The sequence below is a fragment of the Xenopus laevis genome, chromosome 3S (assembly GCF_017654675.1).
Source record: "Xenopus laevis strain J_2021 chromosome 3S, Xenopus_laevis_v10.1, whole genome shotgun sequence".
NCBI lineage: Eukaryota > Metazoa > Chordata > Amphibia > Anura > Pipidae > Xenopus > Xenopus laevis.
Genome location: NC_054376.1, coordinates 14,148,231 through 14,167,841, shown reverse-complemented (window position 1 = coordinate 14,167,841; position 19,611 = coordinate 14,148,231). Strand labels below are relative to the sequence as shown.

At 44.2% G+C, this 19,611-nt stretch overlaps 1 protein-coding gene across 2 annotated transcripts in view; it reads right to left on the bottom strand.

Moving 5' to 3' along the window:
* Positions 1 to 9,832: 9,832 nt before the first annotated feature.
* LOC108712625 (CCR4-NOT transcription complex subunit 8) overlaps positions 9,833 to 19,611 on the bottom strand; it is a 36,258-nt gene continuing 26,479 nt past the window's right edge. For both annotated transcript variants that reach the window (XM_041588022.1, XM_018254929.2), the window contains exon 7: positions 9,833 to 11,281. In XM_041588022.1, coding sequence (XP_041443956.1) covers positions 11,141 to 11,281 — 141 coding nt within the window. In that variant the 3' untranslated portion in view covers positions 9,833 to 11,140. The remainder of the gene's footprint in view (positions 11,282 to 19,611) is intronic.

Sequence of the window (19,611 nt, the reverse complement as noted above, 5' to 3'; positions counted from 1 at the left end):
GTATTAAAAGGGACATTGATTCACGGCAGGAGGGGGTCATTCTTCCACTGTATAGAGTAAGGCCCCATCTAGAATATGCCGTACAGTTTTGGACTCCAGTGCTCAAACAGGACATTATTGTATTAGAGAGGGTACAGAGAAGGGCAACTAAGCTGGTAAAAGGTATGGAAAATCTTAGCTATGAGGAAAGACTGGCCAAATTGGGGATGTTCACACTGGAGAAAAGGCGCTTAAGGGGTGATATGATAACTGTATAAATATATATAAGGGGATCATATAATAATCTCTCTAATGCTTTTTTTTTACCAGTAGGTCCTTCCAGCTGATACAAGGTCACCCATTCTGATTAGAAGAAAAGTTCAGCCTAAATATTCGGAAGGGTTTTTTTTACAGTGAGAGCTGTGAAGATGTGGAATTCTCTCCCTGAATCAGTTGTACAGGCTGATACATTAGATACGTAGCTTTAAAGGAATTGTTCAGTGTAAAAATAAAAACTGGGGAAATAGATAGGCTGTGCAAAATAAAAAAAATATTTCTAATATAGTTAGTTAGCCAAAAAAGTAATGTATAAAGGCTGGAGTGACTGGATGTCTAACAGAACAGAACACTACTTCCTGCTTTGCAGCTCTCTTGTTTTCCACTGATTCGTAACCAATCAGTGACTTGAGGGGGGTCCACATGGGTCATAACTGTTGCTTTTGAATCTGAGCTGCATGCTGAAGATCAATTGCAAACTCAATGAACAGTTATGTCCCATGTGGCCCCCCTTCAAGTCGCTGACTAACTCAGAGTTAGAGAGCTGAAAAGCAGGAAGTAGTGTTCTGTTCTGTTAGACATCCAGTCACTCCAGCCTTTATACATTACATTTTTGGCTAACTAACTATATTAGAATTTTTATTTTTATTTTGCACAGCCTATCTATTTACACAGTTTTTATTTTATATCACACTGAACTGTTCCTTTAAGAAGGGGTTGGATGGCTTTTTAGCAAGTAAGGGAATACAGGGTTATGGGAAATAGCTCATAGTACAAGTTGATCCAGGGACTGGTCCAATTTTGGAGTCAGGAAGGAATTTTTCCCCTCTGAGGCAAATTAGAGAGGTTTCAGATGGGTTTTTTTTTTCCTTCCTCTGGATCAACTGACAGTTAGGCTCGTTAAAAAAGTTAAAAGATTGAACTTGATGGGCAAGTGTCTTTTTTTTTAACCTTACTTACTGCCACAGACAAAACACAGTTCACCCTTATGCATCAGAGACAAATAACATATCAGGGCCACCACACAGGGGGTACTGTTTTACCGGTCCAGGGCCTAAAGGGGGGCTTTGTTGCACTTTTTTCGAAATAGCCGGGCCCCTCCTGACAATGCTGAAGCCGTGACGCACCTGCCAAAGTCCTGAACCACTGAAGAGTCAAAGTCCTGAAGAGCCAAAGTCCTAAAGCCACGAAAAAAAGACCCAAAGCTACAAAAGGAGCCGAAGTTGAAGTCCCGAAGCCACGAAAAGACCTGAAGCCACAGAAGGAGCCGAAGTTGAAGTCCCAATGCCGCTAAAAAAACCCGAAGCCACGAAAGGAGCAGAAGCTAAAGTCCTGAAGCCATGAAAGGAGCCGAAATTGAAGTCCTGAAGTTCAGTTCTACTGAACACCAATGTGTTTTTTTTTATTTCATTAAACCCCTGGCCACCAATGTATTATTTTAATACTCTATATGCCCCTGCCACCAATGTTTTTAAAAAAAATATTCTCTGGGGCCTAAATGTTTCTTTTTAACTTGTAAGGCTCGAATCTTTTTTAAAAAAACTTTTATGGGGGGCCCTGGCGCCAATGTTTTTTTTTTAACTTATAGGGGGGCCCTGGTCAACAATTATTTTTTTTAACTTGTAGGGGGCCCTGACCACCAATGTTTTTTTAAAAACTTTTATGGGGGGCCCTGGTGCCACAGTTTTTTTTAACTTATAAGGCTGTCTTCACCTTCAATGACTTGGGGGGGGGGTTACTGTTTTTAGCGCTGCCTGTGTGGTTTTTTAACTGTGGGGTGGGGCTTTGGTGGGCACAGAAAATTTTGTTGTAATGGGCCTGTAATCATTAATGACGGCCAGCCCCATATGCATCACAGACAAATCACTTTTGGAATTTGTGGCTTGTATTAAAGGACCAGTAACATTAAAAAAAAAAAAGTAAAAAATTCGTTAGTATACAAGGAATAATAAACACTCAGCGCCAGCGCGTTGCATTGGTGAGGGTGGGACTGAATGTAACCAGCGGATTCTATGGCTGGCAAACATGGACACCGTAAAGGGAATAAAGCTAATGCTGAGTTGAACCATTCAGTGCGTCAGGGTGCTTGCCTGATTCACTGCCGATCGCACATAAATCCCCTGTACTCAATTTGCAATTTAAAAGTTTAATTTGTCTTGGTGTTTATTTTTCCTTGTATACTAACACATTTTTAAAAAAAAATGTTTTTGATGTTACTGGTCCTTTAAACGCGTGGCTGTCCTTTCAGTAAACTTCTAGTATATGAGATAGAATGGCCAGTTCTTAGTCTCTTTTTTTGTTTTTGCCCTCCTCTGACTCTTTCCCGCTTTCAAATGGGGGTCACTGACCCCGGTATCCAAAAAATGATTGCTCTGTGAGGCTATAATTTTATTGGTATTATTACATTTTACTACTCATCTTTCTATTCAGACCATCTTTTATTCAAACCACTGCCTGGTTGCTGAAACTATAGCAAATCATTCTGAAAATGGTTATTACTAATTTATTAGGGGCATACCAAAAGTTGGACCCCAAGGGAAGGAAACAGAAAGTTTAAATCTGTGGATAAGGATAAACCAAACCGATGCTAGATGTTATGCTGCTGAAGGGGGCTATACAGACTATCACAAAGATTAGGGCGTGCATTTAATAAAGTGCTGTAGATGACAATGGCGTGCCACAAACAATTCCAGTACAGTGGATAACTGGGTGGGTAATTACTGGAACAAACAGGAGGGTCATAACTGTTGCTATTAGTAAAGGCTGGGGGCAGATTTATCAAAGGTCGAGGTGAATTTTAGAATGAAAAAAATTCGAATTTTGAGTTATTTTTTGTGTACTTCGACTAGGGAATAGTCCAAATTAGATTCGAATTTGTAAAAAATTGGAAAATTTATCATGTATTGTCTCTTTAAAAATTCGACTTCGACCAATCGCCATCTAAAACCTGCCGAATTGCTGTTTTAGCCTATGGGGGACCTTCTAGAAGTTTTTTTGGGAAAAACTTTGAATCACATTCAATCAAATTCGCTATTCCTTTGATTTGAACGATTCAAATTCGGCCGAATACGGACCTATTCGATCGAAAAGTGACCTATTCGACCAAAACAAAAAAAGACCATTTCAGTTCGAATTTTGACCCTTGATAAATATGCCCCTTGGTATGTCAATTAAGGATAAATTAGACTGTGTCTACCATGTCCAGTTATGGCCTAATACCTCCCTACAAACTTAGAATGCTCCCAGATAGTGTAGGAATTACGTACAATAAGGTGACTTGACGTAGCACGTATTTTGGCCAAAGTGTGGTACTAACAACCCACCTAAGGGAGCAAGAACACGGGCAGATTCGGGAAGATTTAGTCGACTGGTCGCCCGAAGTGGAAACTTCGGGCGACTTCGGAAATCGAAGTGCGTGAGTGCATTGGCGCTGGCGTTTTCTCATTAAAGCAGGCGGAAGGCAGTTCGGAGAGATTGTCGCCCCGCAGAAGAGGCAATTAGTCGCCAACGACTAAATCTCCCAGAATCTGCCCGTGTGCTAAAGCCCTAACACCGTGTGCTGGCAAATTTTCTTCTTCTTCTAGTCATGTATAAGTTTGCTTTTAAAGCTAAACATCTTAGTAATGATGTTTGTACATGGATAGAAAATTGTGTAATAGTGTACTTGTTAATGATTGTCTATTTGGAGACAGGTTCTTAGTGGGGTACCACAGGGTTCTGCATTGGGTCCACTTTTATTTAACATGTTAATTAAAAACTTGGGAGTAGGGACTGTAAGCAATGTATCTGTGTTTGTGTGTGACACAAAACTATAAAGGCCAATTAGTTGCATCCAGGAAAAAAATAAATCATACAAGTAAGAAAGAGTGTGCAATGAAGATTAGTTTAGTGAGCCGTGAGCAGGTTGCAGCCATTTATGTATGAAAACAACCCCAACAAAGTTGTGGGTTGTGGTAAAAAAAAGACATGCTGAAGAGCTTACAATTTGACAAAGAACACGACTGGCCTAAAGAGAAATGGCAGAATATTTTGTGGACTGATGAAAGCAAAATTGTTCTTTATGGGTCTGGGGGCCGCAGACAATTTGTCAGACCAAACACTGAATTCAAGTCACAGTACTCTGTGAAGACAGTGAAGCTGGTGGCACAAACATCACGATATGGGGATGTTTCTCATACTAAGGTGTTGGGACTATTTATCACATACCAGGGATCATGGATCAGTTTCAATACATCAAAATACTTGAAGAGGTCATGTCTCCTTATGCTGAAGAGGAAATGCCCTTGAAATGGGAGTTTCAACAAGACAACGACCCAACACACCAGTAAATGAGCAACATCTTGGTTCCAGACCAACATGATTGATATTATGGAGCCAGCCCAATCCCCTGACTTTAATCCAATGTGGAGTGACATCAAAAATGCTGAAAAATTCTGAGGCAAAACCAAGAAATGCAGAAGAATTGTGGAATGTAACAGGTGCCAGAAGTTGGTGGACTCCATGCAACACAGATGTGCAGCAGTTCTCAGAAACACTGATTATACAACTAAATATGAGTTCAGTGATTCAAAGGAAAGCAAAATATTGAAAAATGTTTCAGTTTATTCAGTGAATGTTTGAGTTTGTAAAGAAGAATGCAGAAATGACTATATTTTGGAACAGCCTAATTATTACTTTTCTTTAAAGGTAAGCTTTATTTCTTTTAATTTGTAACGATACAAAAGTACAATACACAAGTAATAAACATTTGTATTTAAAATTAAATCTCTGGTTTTGTTCACTCATTGTTCACGCAATTCATCACATCCTACCCTCTGTATTCCATGGTTCTGCCCCAGGTCCTGACTCCCACCAGGGCTCCATATTTTTTCAAATTTGATTGCACTGCCTCTGGCTTCATAGGTAAGTTTAACTTTAGGTATTGTCTGATTGATTAGGTTAATCCAGGAGTCTCTTATAGGTGTGTTAGACCCCATCCAATGCATTATTACACTTTTTTAGAGTAAAAGAGCAAGACCCGGAACAGTAATCTTGCATGTACCGTAAGTACCAACTGGTCCACTACTCCCAATAGACACACCATGGGGGAAATTACTTGTGGGTAGTCTAGTGTATTTGCCAGAGTTACCATTATTTGCAACCAAGATTCAGATATAGCTGGGCATTCCCAGATCATATGTAGGAAGTTGGCCGTATAAGTTCCACACCTGGGGCAGGCTTTATCTTCTCTTTTACCCATCTTCTTTAGCTTTTGGGGGGTTATGTAGAGTTGGCGAAAGATCTATCCCATATTGCTATTAAATGGGAGGGGGGGGAACAGAAGTAAGCATGTTACGATATAGCTTAGTTCCACTGATAGAGTTTCTTCCACCGGCAAATTAGTTAGGTTGGGGGAAGGGTAGCCAAATTGGGCTTTAAATATATGGCGGATTTGAAAATATCTGAATAGTGGTACAATTGTTGTAGAGCATTTGGTCTGGAGTGCTTCATCTGTAAGGAAGGTGTCACTTTGTAGCAGATCCCCTAGGTATTTTATTCCCTGTTTCGGCCAATAAAGAAAGTGGTTGAGGTGGGAATTACTCCATAATGGGTGGTTCCGGGTAAATCTAACAGGGCCATTTTTGAGGCTTTTCAAGGTTTGAGTCCAGGTTCTATGCGGAGTGGTAATGGTAGGTGGGAGGGTACCCACGTCTGCAAGTTTTCAATGAGGTAAGTTTTTGAGGCCTTCTAGTGATGACACCAATGCGGCTTGTAACGCTATATTGGGGTTGTATGGGTCAGGGTGGTACTACCAGTGTAGGTAGTATAGCTGAGCTGCTCAGTATTAGGCAAGGCTAAGCCTTCATCTTCTTTTCTGCCTTCAATTTTACCCAGGCAATTCTAAGGGTTTTTTGGTTCCAGATAAACGGGAGAACCAGGCTGTTGCTCCTTTTCAAGAGACTGAGGAATATGGATTGGGGTGTTGTGTAGGTGATATAGGAATTTGGGGAGGTAGATCATCTTAATAAGATTAATTCTCCCCCATAAGGTTAGTGGGAGGTTTGCCCAGGCTTGTAGGACGTTAGTGAGTTTTGTGATTATAGGGTCTAGGTTTTTTTGTGTATGTTGTGTAAGGTCTAGATGTACATTTAGGCATAGGGGCTTGATGATCTAGTGGGAATAGTAGGGATTTCTCCCAATTTATTTTGAGACCAGATATTGATCCAAACTGCTCCACTACGTTGAGGAGCGCGGCTAGAGAATCTTGGGTGTCTGCTAGGTAGATGAGCATATCATCAGCGTACAAGGTTATTTTTTCCGTGATAGGGCCTCGGTTGAGGCAATTATTTGATCTGATGCTCAGATTGCAATGGCTAGGGGTTCTATTGCTAACACAAAGAGAAAAGGGGAGAGGGGGCGGGTGCCTCTGCCTAGGGGAAAAGGATCTGATATCAGACAGTTCACACTGATTCTTGCCATTGGCTGGTGATATAGCATCTGGAGCCATTTAATAAATTGGCTACCCAGATCAAACCTGCGGAGGTTTTCCCAGAGATGGGCCATTCTATGGAGTCAAATGCCTTTACTGCGTCTAGCGAGGCCACTGCTCTATTTCCCATTTTTTTCATATTGGATAGATAAATTGGTGTAAAGTCTCCTAATATTAATGTTTGTGGATCAACCCGGCATGAAGCCCGATTGATCTGGGTGGATGAGATCTATTATATATCTTTGTAGTCTTGTAGCCAGTATTTTTGCAAATATTTTTGCGTCGGTATTTATTAAATAGATTGGACGATAGGAGCTACACTGATCGGGGTCCTTTCCCAGTTTCGGAATTACTACAATAAGGGCTTATTCAAATGAGGGGGGAAGGGCCCCTACTTCAAATGATTTCTGTAGCGTATTTCATAGGTGAGGGGCTAGTTGTTCTGAAGGGGCCTTATACCAATTGGATGGAAGACCATCTATACCTGGTGTTATGTTAGCAGGAAGGGATGCTATGGCTGATTTAACATCCTCTATGGTTATTGGTTGGTTTAGGGAAATACTTTCTTGCATATGCATTTTGGGAATTGTTATGTGGTCTAAGAATTGAGTATGCACATTGTTTGGGTGCGGTATAGTAGTTTGATATAAGTTCTGTAATAGGTTGTGAATTCTTCCACTATGTATTTAGGATCTGTAACTATTGTCCCGTCTGCCCTCCTTATATTTCACACAGCTTTTGTAGGGCTTTGGGTTTTTGCAAAGTATGCCAACAATCTCCCATTGCTGTCTCTTTGTTCAAACATTCTTTGGGCTTGGTATAGCAGTGCTTTCTTTGTTAAGAGTATATTTTGCCGTTCTAGGGTGTTGCGTTTTGTTTGTAGGAGTGCATAATTCTGTGATGTGGGGTTCACAGTGCGTTTGTTTTCTGCTTGTTCTACTTCTTCTTCTGCTTGTTCTATTATGTATTGTGTTTGTCGGCGTGCTTGTGTTATGGCTCTCGTCAGTACTCCCCACATTACCGCCTTACTTGCGTCCCATAGAATTGCCTGGGGGGCAGTGTCTGCATTTTGTACCCAATTATCTGAATATACGTCAGAGTTTGCCTCCCGTACTCTATCATTATTCAGCCATAAGGGACTTAGTCTCCATAGTCTGGACCCTGTTGGAGTGGACCAGCGGAGGGAGAGCAGGAGTGGAGAGTGGTCAGAGAGAATACGTGGAAGGAACTGCGTCCTCTCGATGAGGGGGAGGATGTCGGTAGTTACAAGTGCTAGATCTATTCTTGAGAAGGTGTGGTGAGTGGTTGAATGGCAAGAGTATTATTTTGTCCCTGGGTGCTCCATCTCCAAGCATTTACAAGGTTGAAGGCTTCTGTCCATTGTGCTAGTTTAGTTGGGCCAGGGTCCTGAGAATGAAGACGATCTGCCAGGAGGTGCATAGTGGCGTTGAAATCACCCATGATACATAGGGGGGATGGTGGCAAGGTTGCTATCTTGGTGTTATTCAGGTCTAACAGTGCCCCACTGTATGGTGGGGGCATTTATATATTAACAATAGTGTTAGGTTTATTACACAGTGAACCCTGGAGAATAATGTAACAAACGTTTTGGTCTGTAATGACTTGGTTTAGCAAGAAGTTAATGTTTCTCCTGGTTAGAATTGATACTCCCCTAGCATGCGTGGCGAATGGAGCATGGTAGGACCATCCCACCCAGGGTTTTTTAAGTGAAAGAATTTTCTGCCCTGTAAGATGTGTTTCTTGCAGAAGGAGGATGGAGGGTTTGTGCTTTTTGAGGTAGTTGTGCATCAGGCTACGCTTAAATTTAGAGCGAAGGCCCCTGATATTCCACGAAATTATGTTATATATTGACACATTTAAAGGGGTATACTTGAGAGAACAGTATGGGCACCATTGGTTGCTGTAAAGGTTTGACCAGAGACATTTGTCGACAATATAAAATAATAGTTAAGACAAAAGTTAAACAACAATTTAACATTTCCCCAATTCCCACCCACCACCCAAACTTGGGTAGGTCTAATACCCATAACTGTAGACCTTGGAAGCGGTCAGTGGTGGGTCGTGTGCCCTCTTGAACCTGGAACGTGTGTATCTTTGATCCCTCTCGGCCCGGTTAGAGTGCAACTTGGTGGTCTGTCAGGCTGAAGATTGGCTCACTCACAGGCAACAATATGCAGAGACCTTATTTTATGTTGCCGTTTGGTGCGAAGAGTATTTCCTTTAGGAAAATACCCAGGACTGGATCCTCCAAATGACATGGGCTTAATTAAAGGGGAAGTTCTTCCTTCCAAATACTATTTCAGTTCAGGTGTTTTCTGATAGAAAACAATGACAACAAGTCATTATTCCTTTACTATTTCTCACCTTTTTTTTTTTTAACCTGGTGCAAACTAAATTTTTACAATTTCCTACTTTAGTCAATACACTATATGATCAAAAGTATCTAAATGGCCTGAGAAACTATTCATAGGGAGTGTCACATTTGTATGGGGCGCACATAATAGAAGCCATTGGGCTCTGGAGCAATGGAAATGTGTTTACTCAAGGATTTCCAGAAAATCGTTTCCTGAATGCATAATGCTGATGGTGAAGGATGAAAAAAGGTTTGGGGCTGGTTTCCATGCTTTGGGTTGGAGCCCCTGGTTCCACTGAAAGAAATACAAAGTCAAGGGGAGATACAGCAAAGATTTTGTTGAAATTAGGGATGCACCGAATCCAGGATTCTGCCTTTTTCAGCAGGATTCTGCTGAATCTTTGCGCCTGGCCGAACCCGAATCCTATTTGCATATGCAAATTGTGGGGAGGGCGGGATTTCACACGACTTTTTGTTACAAAACAAGGAAGCAAACCAATTGTTTCCACTTTTTCAGACCATAATTTGCAAATGCAAATTAGGATTCAGATTTGGTTCGGTATGAGGCCGAATCTTCCAAGATGGATTCAGGGATTCGGCCGAATCCAAAATAGTGGATTCAGTGCATCCCTATTGAAATGGACTGAAAAGAATTCTTACCCCTGTTATACATCTATAGAGCACAGACCAATAGAATGAGGACAAATATATTTGTTAAAAAAACAAAACAAAAAAAAACAAACCATTTCTTTATTTTACAAATTTAAAAACATAAATAATATTTACACGCATTTCAGACTCCAGCTCATTACAATGGAATATGGATTACAAAACTCACTGGATAAAATCTCAAGACTTTTAAGTCAAATCTTTTCTTTTTTTCTTTTCCACTGCTTTCAGCTTCTTTTCCATCTGTGCAGATTACATTTTTTTTTTACAAGTAGGTAACCCAGAGAAGGCAACTCCAGTAGCTTTAAAGCCAATTAAAAAAAAAAAATCTAATTAGGACTGGGATAAAAAGCTCAATTTTAAGCTTTTAAAACGACTTGGGTATCTGCAAATGTTTTTTTGTTTCTAAATGTCCAGTGTAAAAAAAATTGCAATTCTTGACAGTATGAAATTGTGGCATTCAATTTCCAGATAGGATTTTTTTTTTTTTAATTTCAAAACACTTTTTTCTTTTAGACTTACTTGGACATTTCCATTTCACAGAGCAGTAGTGGGCATTCAGGGACGGGTTAGTAAGTATTTCTGCCCTATTAATCTACCAGAAAGAACACTGGGATTTAATTGTGCCAGAAATTTCATGTTTTGTTTCACATTTCATTTTTTTTTTCTAAACGCAGGCACCTTTCTGTAGAAACACATCAAGGCATCTCAACTGCATAACTAATTCTCCTCCTTACCAATTACATTCATTACGGCCATCAACATGCAGGGTGAAAACTAAATGACACAGTTAATTAAGCTAAAGAGAAATGATGGGAGATGCTCAGCAGTTGTTCCCATCATTTTTTTTTCTTTCATTTCATTAAAATCTTAAAGGTGCTTTATGTTCTGGCACTGAAATCAAAGGGGGCAAACCCTACGCTTTCCCAAGGCACTCTGGGACTCTTAGTGCTGATATTGGAATTGCCAAGTATGCCCATGAGAAAGCTGGTTAACCCGAAAGCAAAGGAAAGTTTGCAACGGCAGATGAAAAAACCTCAATGGCTCTGTACTTCACTGGTGAGTCTCTCTCTTCTGTACCCGTGTGGTGTGGCAAAGCAGGGCACTTGCAGGAAGAACTTGACATCTTGCAGTAAAAACTACGAAAGTAACGAAAATGATTAAGCAGATCAATATATATATATATATATATATATATATATATATATATATATATATATATATATTATAGTGACTCTGTCGTTGGTCATTGGGAGTAACTGTGAATGGCTCTGGCATTGCGTTGATGACAGGAACGGATAATATCCCATGGCTTAAACAAAGAGATACCGATATGTGATGTGTTGACAGAAGGCGAGTAATGGAATGACACTTTACTGCTGCCCATTATTGATCAGAGACATGATGCTAATTTTCTCCTCCGCTTCCTCATTGGACTTTGGAGCCACCCCTGTACCCAGTCCATAGAGGCGACCGCAATATTTGGCATCATCAATGTGGTCCTCAAAAAATAACTAGAATAAAGACACAGAAGGAAACGTAGATTTAATAAATTGTGCTTGTAATAAAAAAAAAAAAAAAAAGAAACCTTTAAAGGAGAACCAAACTCTTAATTATAAAAAGCCCTACCCTTCATAGACCCCCCTCCCTGCTCCCTCCTTAGCATAGCGGTAAATGCCCCTAACTCTTTACTTACCTTTCTTTGCAGATTCAGCGCAGCGGAGCTCACAGGCGCCATCTTCCAGCTCTTCGGAATCTTAGGGTCTTCTTCTGACAATTTCTGTTAATTTCGGCGCATGCGCAGTTGTCAAAAACCCAAAGACTGCTCCAACTGCGCATGCACCGATATGGCACTTACTTCCCGAAGATTACCAAAGAGAAGAAAATGGCGCCCGTGAGCTCCGCTGCACAGAACCGGCACCGAGAGGTAAGTAAAGAGTTAGGGGCATTTACCGAGGGTAACACCTAGGCTGGGGGGGAGCGGGTCTATGTAGGGTAGGGTTTTTATAATTAAGGGTTTGGTTCTCCTTTAAGCAAAATATGCACCTGCTCTGTGGAAAAAAATTAAAATGAACGGAACCAAACTTTACTTATCTTTCCCTGATTTCACTCTTAGGCACCAGTCTAAATCTGCACTAGGGATGTCTGATAAGTAGAATGACAGCCTTTCCTAAAAGGAGCATCAGAGCATAGAAAAAAAACTTTGCTACTGGTTTTACTAGGGGGATTCCTAAGATATTTGCACATCCCAGCGAATGTAGGTTTCCTAGTACATTAAAGAAGAATAGCTTTTTGCAATTCTAGGCTCTTCAGGAAGCCCAGTTTAAAAGTAAACGCAGGTACAATTTGGGGTGAAAACGTGCTTCCTGTCCTGGATATACAGTACTTTAAATTAGAACCGAATAGCTGAAAAGTTTCGCTTTATCTTTAAGATGATTAATAAGCCAAAAAATGGCCTAATGTAAGATCCCAAAGGGAAGCTTTAATCAGAAAACAGCATTGACCAAACGTAGGGCGTCAAAGGGAAGCTTGGATCTAAGAAGGGCCTTGGCTAAATTTAGAATCTGAAAGGGAAGCTTAAACAAAAACCAAAAAGTCTAAAAAAGTCTTAAAAAAAAAAACAAACCTCCTATGGGGGAATGTAATAAAAGTCGGTAACGGAAAGACTATTCGCAATGCGAAAAGTTATGCCTTTGCGCAAATTTAATACAGCTTTTGCGAACACGGAAACTGTTTAGCGACCACTTCCTACAGTGGAAGGCGGTTTACGGAACTTATAGTTAGCGCCAACGCGTAGTCAATGTAATGAAACTTTTTACTGAAAAAGTCGTAATTGTTTGCTCCAAAAGATTACAACACCTTCAAGCATTTCTTAAGAGTGTGCAATTACAATTCACAATGCAATAACAGTTTAAGGAACAATATTACATTGCGAGATGTCGATTTTTATTCTTATTGGTGCGAATTGTTTTGCTCTTTGCGACTTTTAATCACATTTCCCCGCTAATCCCTTATAGGTTGCCTACGCAGGGGTCCACAGAAAATTTTCCGGGGGGGGGGGGGACAAGGAAGAAAACATATTACACAAATTACTTGTACCCACATTTTGGTTCCCACACAAACCTAACAACAGCTTTTCTATAAATATATAAAGAGTAGTAACTATTGCACATGTATAGCATTGCCATTCTATTAGCGACACAAACTCCTTGTTTGCCAGGACAATACTTGGTATTTTCTACAAAATGACTAGCCAGAGGTTTGTAGAATGTTATTCCCTCTAGAGTTCTAGTTACAACTAGATACATTCAGTGAAGCCTCCTCATACCCCAATTTTAAGTATTTCCATGTTATACAATTTTTTGTGGTCCCTGACTTTACACCATTTTTCTGGTCCATTTTTTAACATTTGGCAAGAGAATATCCTCTATTATGAAGTGTCTGTGTGTGTGTGTGTGAGAGAGAGAGAGAGAGAGAGAGAGAGAGAGTGTGTGTGTGTGTGTGAGAGAGGGAGGGAGTGTGTGTGTGTGAGAGAGTGAGGGAGTGTGTGTGAGAGAGTGTGTGTGTGTGTGAGAGGGAGTGTGTGTGTGAGAGAGGGGGAGGGAGTGTGTGTGTGAGAGAGGGGGAGGGAGTGTGTGTGTGTGAGAGGGAGGGAGTGTGTGTGTGAGAGAGGGAGGGGGTGTGTGTGTGTGTGTGTGAGAGAGAGAGAGGGAGCGAGTGTGTGTGTGAGAGAGGGAGGGAGTGTGTGAGAGAGGGAGGGAGTGTGTGTGAGAGAGGGAGGGAGTGTGTGTGTGTGAGAGAGGGAGTGTGTGTGTGTGAGAGAGGGAGGGAGTGTGTGTGAGAGAGGGAGGGAGTGTGTGTGTGTGAGAGAGGGAGGGAGTGTGTGTGTGAGAGAGGGAGGGAGTGTGTGTGTGAGAGAGGGAGGGAGTGTGTGTGTGAGAGAGGGAGGGAGTGTGTGTGTGTGTGTGTGAGAGAGTGTGTGTGTGAGAGGGGGAGGGAGTGTGTGTGAGAGGGGGAGGGAGTGTGTGTGAGAGGGGGAGGGAGTGTGTGTGTGTGAGAGAGGGGGAGGGAGTGCGTATGAGAGACAGTGTGTGTGAGAGAGGGAGTGTGTGTGTGAGAGAGGGAGTGTGTGTGTGAGAGAGGGAGTGTGTGTGTGAGAGAGGGAGTGTGCGAGGGAGGGAGTGTGTGTGCGAGGGAGGGAGTGTGTGTGCGAGGGAGTGTGTGTGCGAGGGAGTGTGTGTGCGAGGGAGAAAGTGTGTATGAGAGAGGGAGTGTGTGTGTGTGATAGAGAGTGTGTGTGTATGAGAGAGGGAGTGTGTGTGTGAGAGAGGGAGGGAGTGTGTGTGTATGTATGAGAGAGGGAGGGAGTGTGTGTATGAGAGAGGGAGGGAGTGTGTGAGAGAGAAAGAGTGTGTGTGTGAGAGAGGGAGGGAGTGGGTGTGAGAGAGGGAGGGAGTGTGTGTAAGAGAGAAAGTGTGTGTGAGAGAGGGAGTGTGAGAGAGGGAGGGAGTGTGTGAGAGAGGGGGAGGGAGTGTGTGTGAGAGGGGGAGGGAGTGTGTGTGTGAGAGAGAGAGGGAGGGAGTGTGTGAGAGAGGGAGGGAGTGTGTGTGTGAGAGAGAGAGGGAGGGAGTGTGTGTGAGAGAGGGAGGGAGTGTGTGTGAGAGAGGGAGGGAGTGTGTATGAGAGAGTGTGTGTGTGTGTGTGTGAGAGAGGGAGTGTGTGTGTGTGAGAGAGGGAGTGTGTGTGTGTGAGAGAGGGAGTGTGTGTGAGAGAGGGAGTGTGTGAGAGGGAGTGTGTGTGTGAGAGAGGGAGTGTGTGTGTGAGAGAGGGAGTGTGTGTGTGTGAGAGGGAGTGTGTGTGTGTGTGTGAGAGAGGGAGTGTGTGTGTGTGAGAGAGGGAGTGTGTGTGTGTGAGAGAGGGAGTGTGTGTGTGTGTGAGAGAGGGAGTGTGAGAGAGGGAGTGTGTGTGCGAGAGAGAAAGTGTGTGTGTGTATAAGAGAGGGAGTGTGTGTGAGAGAGGGAGTGTGTGTGTGAGAGAGAGTGTGTGTGTGTATGAGAGAGGGAGTGTGTGAGAGAGAGGGAGGGAGTGTGTGTGTATGAGAGAGGGAGGGAGTGTGTGAGTGAGAGAAAGAGTGTGTGTGAGAGAGGGAGGGAGTGTGTGTGTGTGTGTCAAAGAGGGAGGGAGTGTGTGTGAGAGAGGGAGGGAGTGTGTGTGAGAGAGAAAGTGTGTGTGTGTGAGAGGGAGTGTGTGTGTGAGAGAGGGAGTGTGAGAGAGGGAGTGTGAGAGAGGGAGTGTGAGAGAGGGAGGGAGTGTGTGTGTGTGAGAGGGGGAGGGAGTGTGTGTGAGAGGGGGAGGGAGTGTGTGTGAGAGGGGGAGGGAGTGTGTGTGAGAGGGGGAGGGAGTGTGTGTGAGAGGGGGAAGGAGTGTGTGTGTGTGTGTGAGAGAGAGGGAGGGAGTGTGTGTGTGAGAGAGGGAGTGTGTGTGTGAGAGAGGGAGTGTGTGTGAGAGAGGGAGTGTGTGTGTGTGAGAGAGGGAGTGTGTGTGTGTGAGAGAGGGAGTGTGTGTGTGAGAGAGGGAGTGTGTGTGTGAGAGGGAGTGTGTGTGTGAGAGGGAGTGTGTGTGTGAGAGAGGGAGTGTGTGTGTGAGAGGGAGTGTGTGTGTGAGAGGGAGTGTGTGTGTGAGAGGGAGTGTGTGTGCGAGAGAGGGTGTGTGTGCGAGAGAGGGAGTGTGTGCGAGAGAGGGAGTGTGTGTGTGAGAGGGAGTGTGTGTGTGAGAGTGTGTGTGTGAGAGAGGGAGTGTGTGTGTGAGAGGGAGTGTGTGTGTGAGAGGGAGTGTGTGTGTGAGAGTGTGTGTGTATATGAGAGAGGGAGTGTGTGTGAGAGAGGGAGGGAGTGTGTGTGTATGAGAGAGGGAGTGTGTGTGTGAGAGAGAAATGAGTGTGTGTGAGAGAGGGAGGGAGTGTGTGTGTGTGAAAGAGGGAGGGAGTGTGTGTGAGAGAGGGAGGGAGTGTGTGTGAGAGAGAAAGTGTGGTGTGTGGTGAGAGGGAGTGTGTGTGTGAGAGAGTGTGTGTGTGAGAGGGGAGGGAGTGTGTGTGTGTGAGAGGGGGAGGGAGTGTGTGTGAGAGGGGGAGGGAGTGTGTGTGTGTGAAAGAGGGAGGGAGTGTGTGTGAGAGAGGGAGGGAGTGTGTGTGAGAGAGAAAGTGTGTGTGTGTGAGAGGGAGTGTGTGTGTGAGAGAGTGTGTGTGTGAGAGGGGGAGGGAGTGTGTGTGTGAGAGGGGGAGGGAATGTGTGTGTGTGAGAGAGGGAGGGAGTGTGTGTGTGTGAGAGAGAGGGAGGGAGTGTGTGTGAGAGAGGGAGTGTGTGTGAGAGAGTGTGTGTGTGAGAGGGGGAGGGAGTGTGTGTGTGAGAGAGGGGGAGGGAGTGTGTGTGTGAGAGGGGGAGGGAGTGTGTGTGAGAGGGGGAGGGAGTGTGTGTGAGAGGGGGAGGGAGGGAGTGTGTGTGTGTGAGAGAGAGGGAGGGAGTGTGTGTGAGAGAGGGAGTGTGTGTGTGTGAGAGAGAGGGAGTGTGTGTGAGAGAGGGAGTGTGTGTGTGTGAGAGAGAGTGTGTGTGTGTGAGAGAGGGAGTGTGTGTGTGTGTGTGAGAGAGGGAGTGTGTGTGTGTGTGTGAGAGAGGGAGTGTGTGTGTGTGAGAGAGGGAGTGTGTGTGAGAGAGGGAGTGTGTGTGAGAGAGAGAGAGAGAGGGAGTGTGTGTGTGTGAGAGAGGGAGGGAGTGTGAGAGAGGGAGTGTGTGTGTGAGAGAGGGAGGGAGTGTGTGTGCGAGGGAGTGTGTGTGTGCGAGAGAGAAAGTGTGTGTGTGCGAGGGAGTGTGTGTGCGAGAGAGAAAGTGTGTGTGTATGAGAGAGGGAGTGTGTGTGAGAGAGGGAGTGTGTGTGTGAGAGAGGGAGTGTGTGTGAGAGAGGGAGGGAGTGTGTGTGTATGAGAGAGGGAGGGAGTGTGTGTATGTATGAGAGAGGGAGGGAGTGTGAGAGAGGGAGTGTGTGTGTGAGAGAGGGAGGGAGTGTGTGTGCGAGAGAGAAAGTGTGTGTGTGCGAGGGAGTGTGTGTGCGAGAGAGAAAGTGTGTGTGTATGAGAGAGGGAGTGTGTGTGAGTGAGAGGGGGTGTGTGTATGAGAGGGAGGGAGTGTGTGTGTATGAGAGAGGGAGGGAGTGTGTGTGTATGAGAGAGGGAGGGAGTGTGTGTGTATGTATGAGAGAGGGAGGGAGTGTGTGTGAGAGAGGGAGGGAGTGTGTGTGTGAGAGAGAAAGAGTGTGTGTGTGAGAGAGGGAGGGAGTGTGTGTGAGAGAGGGAGGGAGTGTGTGTGAGAGAGGGAGGGAGTGTGTGTGAGAGAGGGAGGGAGTGTGTGTGAGAGAGAAAGTGTGTGTGTGTGAGAGGGAGTGTGTGTGAGAGAGGGAGGGAGTGTGTGTGAGAGAGGGAGGGAGTGTGTGAGAGAAAGTGTGTGTGTATGAGAGAGGGAGTGTGTGTGTGAGAGAGAGTGTGTGTGTGTGTGTGTGTGTGAGAGTGCCTCAGTGATCCCATAACTGTCTCTCGCTAGCCACTGCTAAACTACAACTCCCAGCATTCAAAGCCAGAACTAGTAGCAGACTTGTAGCTGATGGGCTAAGAGAGGAGATCTAAGCAGGACCTTCATTCATTGGGCATGGGAGAGTCCAGTCAGGGACCAGTGAGTTCTGATGGTGGCCCTGGTTCTATGACTGCTTATGTTTGATGTCTATTTGTTGTATTTTCATAAATGCACATGTGTGTGACTGATGTGATTGGCTACCAATTACTGGTATATCATGCCTTACTTGAGGATGACATCACTCCCAGCTCAGCACTGATTGGCTGAAAGCTGCCAGGGAAGGTGACTTAACGGCTCAAGCACAAGTGACCAGTATTTCATTTCTGGATTCAGAGGTAAGTGATGCAGACTTTATGGGGGGGGACATAAAGTCAATGATACAAGGGGATAGTTTGGGCAGTGTGGCTTCCATGATTTATAGTAGTTCAGGGACTAGAGCCAGGCCCGGACTGGCAATCTGTGGGTTCTGGCAAATGCCAAAGGGGGTGCTGTAAGATGCCATAGACAGTCATTATTTATTGGGCTGCTGGGGGGGCAGTGAAGGCCTCTGTGTGTCTCAAATGCCAGGGCCGTTTTTAAATCCCAGTCTGGACTTTAGTCTAGAGCCAAAGCTCCAAAAATTGCCCCACTATTGCCTACTATTGTAATTGTCTAGGAAGGTGCTTGTCATAAAATTGTCCATTGGAGATATCAGTTTGTCTTTCCAGTTCCATCTTTTCCAATTTCATTGCAAAGGGGGGGGGGGGGGGGTCATTTTTGGTGATAAGCCATTAGGGGTACAAAGGGGTAAAACTACAAGGAAGGGGACAATCAATGATGGGGCACTGAAAATGGTTTCTGGTGGCAGCCCTGTCCCTTCCCAAACTACTAAAACTTGTGGGTGCCAAAGTACCCAAAATCTGCCTGTGTGCCATTGCTAAGGGGAGTGAGACAACATGAGAACTTGCTGTCCCACTGACTCTAAACCTGTGCTTATCTAGCTGTGCCTTAACTACAATTCCCAGCACCCCCTGTGGATGACTTGTAGTTATAGAATATAGTGTGTTTGGTGTTTCTTGTTTACTTGTTACAGCTTTTGAAGTGTTAGACCATTTACTCTGCTGCTCTTTAGCTGTTAATGTCAACTGCCATTTTCCAACTGCCATTGGCCAACTGTCCCACTCATCACTCATCCTAGTGACCTCAACATTACAGTAGATGATGGGTAAGGGAGGACCTGAGAAGAAAGACAAGTAGCACAAACCAGAACAATGCAGGCCCCTTATAGTTACATGCCTAGAATTAGGGTGCCTTGTGTTATGGGTGCAGGGGCACTGATCAGAACTTGACTGGTTATGAAAATCCCCAGTGGGCCCATTACTCATCTGGGCCTCTAATGGGAACCAGTGTCTTCTGCCCCTATTACACCCTGCCAGTAACATACAGCTTTACAGTAATGGCACAGAGGGGGATTTGGGATGTTTTGTCCCCATGTGATTTCCAGTCCAACCAAATGCTCACTCCCAAATCATCACTCCAGTTAATCTCTAAACTCGATTTAATTGAGCCCTGGTCACCACGACCCAACCTTGGTTAGCAGGGGTGTTTAGGGCCCTTGTTTGCACCAATAAATTCTGTCTCTCCCAATCAGCTCCTTCATTCTATTAAAGTTGCTGCTGATTGGTGTTACTGGTTATTTATAAGGCACAACCATATTCAGTAGCACAGTATTGAGCTATTAAGGGAAATCCAGTATATACAGTTATATACAGTATGGCAGAAAGGGTTCAGTTGATAATCTCTTCTCTCTCTTTCTCTCCCCATAAAGTGAAATACGAGCGATTCCTAGCGATTCTCATCGATTCCTAGTGATTCTTATCGATTCTCGGCGATTCCCAGGAGCAGAAGGAGATAAAGAAGAAACACAAAAGTCTTTTTAAAGACTATCAACTTTCATCAGGAGATAAAGAAGAAACACAAAAGTCTTTTTAAAGACTATCAACTTTCATCAGGAGCAGAAGAACAACTTGCCCAACCCATTGTGGGTTATTTGGAGGAAGGTAAGGATCCTGCATTTTCCCATCCAGGGTCGCCATCAGGGGGGGGGGACAGTGGGGACAAGTGTCCTGGGCCCGGGCATGAAGGGGGGCCCGGCAGTGCTGCACTTTTGAAAGAGCCGGGCCCCCCTTGAGAGCGCCAGAGCCATGCGCCCATTTTTCAAATCCTGAACAGCTATAATGCGGAAG